Source organism: Agelaius tricolor, unplaced genomic scaffold (genome assembly GCF_023055355.1).
Source record: "Agelaius tricolor isolate 1412-34295 unplaced genomic scaffold, bAgeTri1.0.p SCAF_19, whole genome shotgun sequence".
Lineage (NCBI taxonomy): Eukaryota > Metazoa > Chordata > Aves > Passeriformes > Icteridae > Agelaius > Agelaius tricolor.
Window position 1 is genome coordinate 2,667,351 of NW_027269279.1, and position 9,591 is coordinate 2,676,941.

The following is a 9,591-nucleotide window of genomic DNA, read 5'->3' on the forward strand; positions in this document are numbered from 1 at the left end:
CAGGACTACAGGTGTGACCCTGGTAACCCCTTGTGTCCCATCCTGGAGCCAGGCCAGTACAAGGAGCACACAATCAGGTTCTGCCCTGTAATTCTGATTTTCCCAGCCCTGCTGGGATGATCCCACAGTCCTCCTTCCCTGGCTCTGGTCCCGTGTGTCCAGCTGGGCCATGGCACTGCTCACAGTGTGCAGGTTCTGGTCATGCACAGGGATTCTCATGGCACAGCCCCACAGCAGGGAGGGGAGTCCACAGACACTTCACAGGAGTGTGTGGATGTGGAGCAGCCAGCAGTGATGGATAAGGCATAAAATCCCAGGGAGAGGCAGCCCATGGCAGTCCCAGCCCCTTTTGTAGCTTCTGCTCTGTGGCCCAACAGGACACACACTTCACACCTTTATTTATTAGAAAAGATCTTTAGGAAGATAACTCTACCCCAAACCACCCCTTTATTTCTGGTGGCTTTATTTCTGTCCACAGAGACTGTGTCTAACAGGGTGATGGCACTGCCAGGGCAGCAGGGCTGGTTCCAGGTTTTCTGGACAAGGGGACATTCCCAAACCTGCCCATCCCCACACAGAGCCACGGCTGGGAAACTGCAAACCCCAAACTCCATTTCCAGGCAGCTGGATGCCAAACAACCCAGTGTTTATTGCAGTGTTCCTCATTTGCCTCAGGTTTATAGATGTACATTCAAAAAGAAAAGCTCTGTGTATCTCAGCTGGACACAGACAGGCTTGAAGGACGAACGAGCCGATCCATCAGCGATGGAGTCACCTCCAGGTCCCGAGTGTGGGAGCAAACAGTGCAGCTACCAGCTCAGGATCTCTGTGCATGGAGCTGGAGCCTCAGGCATGAGAAACTCCAGCTCTGCTTTCAAGTATATTTGGTGTGGTGTATTTATCTCTGGCATCACATCTCACCACGGGGAAAAGTCCTGCTGGCTCCAGAGAGCCACATCCCTCGGGTCAGCCCCAGCCTCGGGGGAAGATGAGAGGTTTGGGCAGCTGCTGGAGAGATGTGCCAGCTCATTTTGGCTCAATAAGCAGGGAGAAGGCTCTGGGGAGCTTGGGCAGCTCATATTTACATGGTACCATCAGAAAAAAACCAGCTTGGACCCCATGAGGTCACCCTGGCTGCACAGAGGGGCCAACAGCTGGTGGAGGGCTGGTGGAGCCAGGGGGTTCCTGATGTTCAGCAGCTGCAGAAGCTGCCCATGGTGCTCCCACACTGTCCCAGTTCCCAGCCTGCAAACCCCCCAGCCAGCTCTTGGCCAGGGGGCTGCACATCCTAAATAGACCCCTCCAAACCAAACCCACTGCCCAGAGAAGCACACAGTGGTTTAAACAGGAAAGAAAAATGAAAAAAAAAAAAAAAAAAAGAAAGAAAAAAGATGCTTGTGGTATGTAAGTCCTACTGCCCTGGGCCAACCATGCTGACTTTCTAAACAGGGCAAGCCCCAAGTGAAGAGAGGCCCCATCCCTGGCCCTGCAGCACCCAGGGAAGGCACAGGTTCCAAAGCACCAACTCCAGAACCCCTCCAGCTCCTGGGTACAGGAGGGGTCTGGCTGCCACTGCTGAATTACATTATTTGTTGGTTATGTAGCTTCAAGTTCGTGTCCATTTGTTGATGGGGGTCCACAGGAGAGCAGAGAGGCAAAGCAAAGGTGTGAGCACGGGGTTCAGGGTGGCAAATCCCAGCCAAGCCCTGGCCACCACCTCTGCCTGGGGGGTTAAGTGTCCAAGTGGGGGAATTTTACTGCTGCAGCCAGCAAGTCCTTGGGCCAGGAGGGCAGTGGGATCCTGGACAGCGTGGGGACACACAGCAGTGGGGGCCAATGGCCTCTGTGGTGTCAGCAGTGACACACCCAGCTCATCCCTGGGGCTCTGCCTGGGGTGGCTCAGCAGCAGCTCCCGCTGGGGACAGCCAGGCTGTGGCTGCCCTGTGGCAGTGCCACAGGCAGGGAGGGGATGCCAGGCTCTCCCAGCAGCTGGGATGTCTCTCTGAGGCCAGGAGCAGCAGCAGCAGCAGCAGCAGCTTTCTCCTGCCAGACAGGTGGCTGAAGTTCAAGGCTGGACTGCTGCAGGCTCAGAGAAGCAAAAATGAGACAAACAAGGGAGGAAGAGGCTGTGGGCACAGCTATGCCAAAACCAACCCTCTTGGAGCTGCCCCTTGGTCTAAACCCTTCCTTTTTGGGGGCCAACTGCAGCTTCCCAGCAGAGCTGGCTGCTCCCAGAGCTCAGCAGCCCCTGCACTGTGCCCTGGCAGAGGGGGCTGGTCCAGCTGTGATCCCTTTGCACCAGCCAGGCACTGAACACCTCTGCAGGGGCTGAGAGCCAGGGGAGTGGGGCTGGCAGCACTCTGTCCCCAGACACCCAGAGCTGGGACATGGTGGAGCTGCAGAACAAACCACCCTGGGCACCTCTCACGGGCTCCTGTGCTGCTTTTGGCCAGGGTAGAGTTAATTTTTTTCACAGCAGCTTGTATGGGGCTCTATTTTCTGTGAAGAAAATTAACTCTACCCTGGCTGAAACCTGCACAGCTCCCCAGTCTTTAACAGCAACATCCCCCCAACATCTTCCCTTGCAGTATGTGAGAACTGCAGACAGCGTCCACGGATGTGCTTGTGACAATTCCCAGTGCAGGGAGCCTGGACAGCCCCTGCCTGCTCTCCCTGCCCTTCCAGCCACCCCTCTCCCCAGACCCAGGCACTGCCAGGGGGAAAGATCTCCTGAGGCAGCCCCTTGGGATGAAACCTTGCTAAACAAGAGCTAAACAAAGCACATGATCCCTGGCCATGCCGTGGAGGGGAGGTGCAGAGCTGGTCTGTGCCATGCAGGGCCCCAGGCAAGGGCAGTGACACCCTGAGGGTGACCTTGTCCATCAGGAACACCAGGCTGGCCCTGTGGGGGTGCAGATGCAGCACAGAGGGCAATGCCCCCTCAGCCAGGCTGTTGGGTCCACAGGCACAATCCTGGGCTGGGCTGGGCTGGGATCTGTTTTTCAAGTCCAGGTGACTGTGGCGCTTCAGCTCACCCTCCTCTTCCTCTGTGCAGCAGGGACAGCCTCTGTCTGTCTGTCCATCCGTGGTTGTGGCCTTCAGCAGGACTCCACAGGGACACAGGCAGGTGGCTGCAGCCCCAGGTGGCCCTGGGGGCTGGTGTTTAGGTGGCCTGGCCGGGTGGGAGGCGTTTGCTGTCCAGAATGGCCTTCCAGTCATCAGCCCAGGAGTGCAGCCGGCGGCTGGGGGGCTTCAGCTGCAGGTGCTTGTTGTGGCAGGCAGTGAAGAGCACGTGCTCCCAGCTGGGGTTCTGCTCTGCCCCTGCAAGGGAAGGAAGGTCAGTGCTCTGGACAACTCCGTGGGACACTGAAGTTGACTTTACTCCAACATGAAGACCCCAAAGTTACAAAAGTCAAACAGCACAGAGAGACCAACACCCATCCCTGGCTGCCTCCAGTCAGTGCTTCACCCTCACCCCTTACCTGTTATATCAGGTCTGTCATCTATAAGCAGATCAGCAGAAACCACCGTCTTATCTCGTGTCAAAACAATCTGCTCAAGAAATTCTGGGCCAAAGTGCTTCTCCACCCAGGCATACTGGAAGGCAAGAGATGGCTGGTGAGCTCAGGGAGGGCTGATGGATGGGCAGGGGGTGGAGTGAAGGCAGCCCTGGCCCCCACACAGGGAGAATATCTCTCTTAATTAAGTTCATTAGTGGGATGGATTTGGATGCTGCTGGAGTAAAAGTTCTTTGAAAGCCAAGCAGCTTTTGATGTCATGATGAAAGACTAAGACCAAGAACCTCATTGCATGCAAATGGATGGAACAGGTAAATTTTACAGCCAGAGGCATGCAGGGGTCAGACACCTTTCACTGGGCAGTGTGGATGGGAGGGGGAGCTGGGATTTGGGCTTGCTCACCTTCTCATAAGGGCAGTACCGGTACTTCTTGATTGGGCTCGTGCAGATGAACACATCAGTGCTGCCACAAGGAGAAAAACAGGGCCAGAGTGTCATTCTGGGCCAGAGCAGGCAGCAGCCCCAAGCCAACCCCCACCACACACAGATCAAACAGATTTAACACATTAATCCCCCATCTCCCAGAATCCCACAGCACAATTGTATTCCCCTTTTCACAACCTTTGCTGGAGCAGAGAGCTGAAGGGAAGAGGCTGCACATGGCTGATCTTCTAGGTGACTGCTCCAGGAGTCAAAGCCCTCTCTCCCCTCCCATCCCTGATGGCTGGGAGATATTTATTTTTAATGCTGCTGTTGTATCAGCACTTCTGCCAAGAGGTGGAAGTGAAGACACAGCTGCTCCTCTGTCCATCCCCACAGACAGGTTCATACTCACTCTGCCAAATTTGCCATTTGCTTCACAGCTTCCACAGCCCCAGGGAGTGGGTCCAGCTCAATGAAGAAGTTCTTGGATTCCCAGATGCTGATGGCTTTTTCCTGTGAGGGGAAAGCAAGCAGTTACTGCACTTCTTGCAATTTTTCCTGCATGTGCATCCTCCTCACCCTTTGCTAGGACAGAGGAGGGGACAGGGAGAACAGTGGGAGCACCAGCTCCAGTCCCTCCTGCTCACCCCCTCTGCCTCTGTGGGTGCCTCTGCTCCCCACCCACCACCCTGCACCCACCCCATACAATCCAGATTGGAGATGGAACAAAAAAACAGGGTTGGTTTTGCCTCTGCAGCCCCACAACACAGAGGGAGCTGCACCTTCCTGTAAGGCCAAACACCAGAGATTATCCAGATCCAAACCAAACCCATCCAAGGACAGATCCACGTGGATCCAGCTGACATGGCCTGGTGGCCCTGCTCTACCATGGTGCTGTTCAGGCACAGGTGCAGTCTGGCCTATTTGTGTCCATGAGATCACTTAAAATAGCAGCCAGGCTGCTCTCCCAGGAGCAGGAACATTACAGGAGGAACCACATGTCAGGATGAATGCAGATGCTCCTCCTCAGGGAAGCCTGGACAAGGTCTAGCAGGCAAATAGAGCATCTCCAGGCAAGGATTTGAAACACAACATCCAGGACAGCAGCCTGGGTGCACTGGTATGGCACAGGGAGAACAGAGAGGAGATCACAGGGAGCAAAACCTTGGGGTGAGGGCAGAGTCCAGGGGCTGCCTGCCATGGGCCCAGCACAGCTCTAAGGAACAGCAGCCCCTGAACTGCCTCAAACAGGTTAACAGCTTGCCAGGTGCCAAGGAAAGCTATTATTTTGCACAAACACTGTCTCCTCAGGGAGGAGAGCTGGGAAGAAGCAGAAGTAGCCAAGCCCCAGTGCTGTGGTGCAGCTGAGGAGCTGCAGATGCAGAAATGCCTCCAGGCTCCATGGCAAAACCAGCCAGCCTGAAAGTTTGCCAGGAGGCCATGCAAACCTTCAAACTCCAGTTGATCTGCCTCAGACTGAGCAGTAATGGGATTTTATTTTTAAGATATTGTCTGTAGTTGCACGAGAGACCCCAGAGAAACACAGCCTCGTGCAGCAGAGCACTTCAAACTGCACTGAAGTGTTCTCTTACAGCAGCACTTCCACAGCTATCCCGCTTCCACTTATGTCAAAAAGCATTCTGCAATCAAGCTTGACGAGGGGAGAACTATGCTCAGCTTGAGGAAAAGACCCACTCCACTCCCAGAGCCAGAAAAATTCCTTGTGGCACCGTGACCAGCATGCTGACCAGCAGATGGAAAAATCCCCCAGGCTGGGAATCCCACCATAGGCCAGGACAGACCCTCAGCCCCACAAGGAATTTCCCTGCCTGTCCAGGGCTCTCCATCCCTCAAGGTCTGTGTGCTTGCTGCATTGCAAGTGAACTCCCTCCCTTTCAGAGCTGGGACCTGCAGCTCCTTGAACTCTTTGGCTCCTATTTTCTGGTCCCAGAGACTGGAATGGCCCACGTGTCTCTAGCAGCTCCTACTCACTTCAGCCCTGCCCTGAAACCATGGGGAAAACCAGGACTGCCCTGAGGTCAGACAGTGCAGGTTTTGCTACTTGTTCAGCCCAAGGTTTTGGTGGTTTTACATGATCACAGCAGACACAAGATGAGCTCACTTCATTTAACACATCCAAAGTAGTTAGGATCAAGGAAGAAAAAAATTGTTATCATGTGTTACCCCTGCCAAACAGGGGTTAGAGCAGCTGCTTTACTGCACAAATGATGTCCTGCACTTCCCTCTCACCACTCCCAGCCAGGAAGGACACTTTATTCCTTCAGCTCATCAAGCTGTTTAGGACTTTGCCCATGGGAGAGCCCTGGACCTTATTCCCACTCCTTTCCCTGTAACCATCACACTCCTAACAACAGGAACACTTTTATTTACCATAACCCATTTCAGCCAGTGCAACTGTAACCCATGGATGAGACCACAGACATCCACTGGGATGGGAAATTTGTAGAGGCAGAAACCAACTCTCTACAGCAGTCAGCCTGTTGCTGAATGCTAAATTACAACATTGAGAGAGCTTCTGCTTTTAAGCTTTAATTATTAAACTGAATATAATAATTTCTGGCATGGGAGGGCTTGGGTTGTTTTAACCTTAAGTAAGCCTTCAAATGAAGCAACAATTGCTTGGTTTGTTCTGAATCGCTCTTCTGCATCCCACCCCTCACATTGCTCTTGAGGAGCTAAATAATCCATCTAGGAATGGTACCAATCCAAATCAGAGCTAGAAAAACCCAGCTATACAATCTGGGGTATTTCAAGACAGATGTTCTGAAATACCCCCTTTCCTTGCATCTGTCTCCATCCAGGCATGCAGAGAAAAAGCCCACTAGACCATCATATCAGCCTGGTCTAGTGCAAGATGTCCCTTCCCATGACAGGAGGTTGGAACAAGATGCTCTTTAAGGTCCTTATCAACCCAACGCATTCTAGGATTCTAAGAAAGACACAGACGTGCACGAAAAAAAATAGATTTATGGGGAAAAACCCACTACTGGATGCCCTCCTGTATTCCTGTGGGAGCTTTTTGGTGGCCCCCACAAGGAACAGCACTGTTCCCATGACCTGGGGCTCAGAGGGTCCCTGAGGAGGACAAGCCCACGCGGGGGAAGCACAACTCACACTCAGCTCGGGTCCCAGGCGCCCGTACTGCTCCGACACCCAGAAGCCCCTCCGGTCCTCCAGGGCAATGTAGGGCTTGTCGGGGTACCTGGCCCTGAATTTCTTCAGGAAGCCTCCCTCGAAGTCGGCCAGCACCCCGTCCATGTCCACCAGCACCCGCAGGGCCCGGCGGGACCCGGCTGAGGGGCCCAGCCTCCGGCCCAGCCCGGCCAAGGCACCGCAGCCCCGCCGGGGCCGCAGGTGCAGGAAACAGCTCAGCAAAATCATCCTGGAGAGGAATTTGGGGAGGGGGGATCTGGGGGATTTGGGGCAGGGGACTCAGGGGAGGGAATGGGAGGCTCAGGGAAGCAGGGCCAGGGCAGGGGATGGGGGTTTGGGGCAGGGAATGGGGGCTCAAGGAAAGGGATGGGGGACTTGAACAAGGGGATGGGGGCTCAGAGTAAGGGGGTTCAGGGGAAGGGGGCTCGAGGAAAGGGATAAGGGGGTTGAGAAAGGGACTGGGGAGCCTGAGGAAGGGGATGGGGCTTAGAGCAGGGGAAGGGGGCTCAGGGAAGGGCAAAGGGGCTTGAGAAAGGGATGAGGAGCTTGAGGAAGGGAATGGAGCTTGGAGCAGGGGAAGAGGGCTTGAGGAAGGGAATGGAGCTTGGAGCAGGGGAAGAGGGCTTGAGGAAGGAGATAGGGGGTTGAGAAAGGGACTGAGGAGCTTGAGGCAGGGGATGGGGCTTGAAGCAGGCGATGGGGCCTCCCAGAAGCAGATGGGGGCTCGGGGCAGGGGATAGGGGGCTCAGAGCAGGGCTGGGGGGCTCTCCAAGCAAAGGGGGGGCCTCTATTTCAAGCAGGCACCGAGGCAGCGGGCAGCCCTGCCGAGCGCATCCCTTTGCAGCAGGAGGAAGGAGGAGGAAGGAGCGGCCGGGGGGTGCACGGGGGAGCGGAGGGGCAGCCGGGGGGGATGCAGGGACCCGTCCTGGCCCCCAGCGCGTCCTCCCCGTGCCCGCCCCATCCCTCCCCGGCAGCGAGCGCGGAGCGGCGGCGGGAGGGCAGCGGGGACAGCGGAGCTCGCCCCGACCCGGCAGTGCAAAGCCCAGTTCCTCTTCCCGGTGCCTGCCGAGCCCGGAGCGCCGGCACCGCCTTAAAGCGGCACAAGCGCCCTGCGACAGCGCAGCGGCTCCGCCGCCCGCCTGCCTTAAGGCTGCCCCGGCACCGCTGCTCTTCCCCTCCCTGCCTCAGTTTCCCTCGCTGTCAGTCTTTGAGATACCCACTCCCTCCCCATGCCCGTGTCTGCCTGCAGAGGTGGTGGGTACATCTGGGGACACACGTTAAAATGGTGATTTTCTGCATGAAACGCACTCGTTTCTGACAGTTCTTTGACAGCCGTGTGACAGGAACCCTTAAAAGCCGATCCCCGGAGCCCAAAGAAGCACGCACTGTACCAAGAAGGGCTCGGTGTTCTGACCAGACACCAAAGATCTGTTCAAAAAACCACTTTGGGGGTTAAAGCTGATGGAGAAGAGGGAGTTCTCCAAGTGGTAACGACAGGATTAGGCAACCACTGAGCTGGGAAATAAAAGTTTCTGCTCGACAGCAATAATAAGATTCTAAAATACTTAATTTTTCAAGTCCAGAATGTTTTCAAGTGGAATGTATTGTCCTTGATCCATAGAGAGGGCAAACTGCTGTTGGGATCGGGTGACCTAGGGAAGGTCACGGAGGGAGGGAAGGAAGGAAGGAAGAACTGGCTGGACACGATGGTGATCTCAGCTGAGGCTGGGAGGGGAATGTGTCAAGTTCAGGTCTGTGTTTTGCTTTCACTTGCACCGCAGGCGTTTTGCTTCCTGTGAGGAACGGGATTTCAACACAGCTGGGTTTTCCTGACTAAGCAGGGAGGGAATGCATGCAAATTTATGGCTCCCCAGGGCAGTGGTCAGGGCACAGAGCCTGACAGCTCAAGGAGCATTTGGAGAACGCACTCAGGCACAGGGTAGGATTTCGGGCTTGTCCTGTGCAGGGCCAGGAGTTGGACTGGACGGTCCCTTCCAGCTCTGGATATTTTACAATTCTGTGATCTCCACTCAGGCTTCCATCACCTTCATGGATACCGAACGACCGACACATTCCCTGCCTGCAACAGCTCTGGGACACGCTGCTGCAGCTCCGGAGGGATGGAAAATACAGAACACGTATTAACCTGAGGGATTTACATCCCATTCCCTGACACCAGAGCACACATTCCACGCAATGAGGCCCCGCCAGAGGGGACAAAAGGGATTAAACCTCTGCTGGTGCAGCGCGGCCATTCGGGCAGCGGGAGGGACCGGCCACCCGTGTCGGGGAGGGCCCGGTGTCGGGGAGGGCCCGGTGTCACGGGTGGCTCGGTGTCATGGAGGGCCCGGTGTCACGGAGGGCCCGGTGTCGCAGGGGTCTCCTATCGCAAGGGCCCTCATGTCGCGAGGCCCCAATGTCGCCGATGTCGCGCAAGGCCTCGTGTCGCGGAGTGCTGACGCGCCGTGACGTCACC

The 9,591-nt window shown here is 55.7% G+C and overlaps 1 protein-coding gene across 1 annotated transcript; it reads right to left on the bottom strand.

The window, feature by feature from the left end:
• Nucleotides 1-629: 629 nt before the first annotated feature.
• NT5M (5',3'-nucleotidase, mitochondrial) lies at nucleotides 630-9,528 on the bottom strand. Its single transcript, XM_071443853.1, has 5 exons — nucleotides 7,077-9,528; nucleotides 4,354-4,454; nucleotides 3,921-3,981; nucleotides 3,483-3,597; nucleotides 630-3,321 (listed from the first exon to the last, which is right to left on the bottom strand). Exons 1-5 carry the CDS (start codon nucleotides 7,341-7,343, stop codon nucleotides 3,164-3,166), a joined length of 702 nt encoding a protein of 233 aa, XP_071299954.1. The 5' UTR covers nucleotides 7,344-9,528; the 3' UTR covers nucleotides 630-3,163.
• Nucleotides 9,529-9,591: the final 63 nt, after the last annotated feature.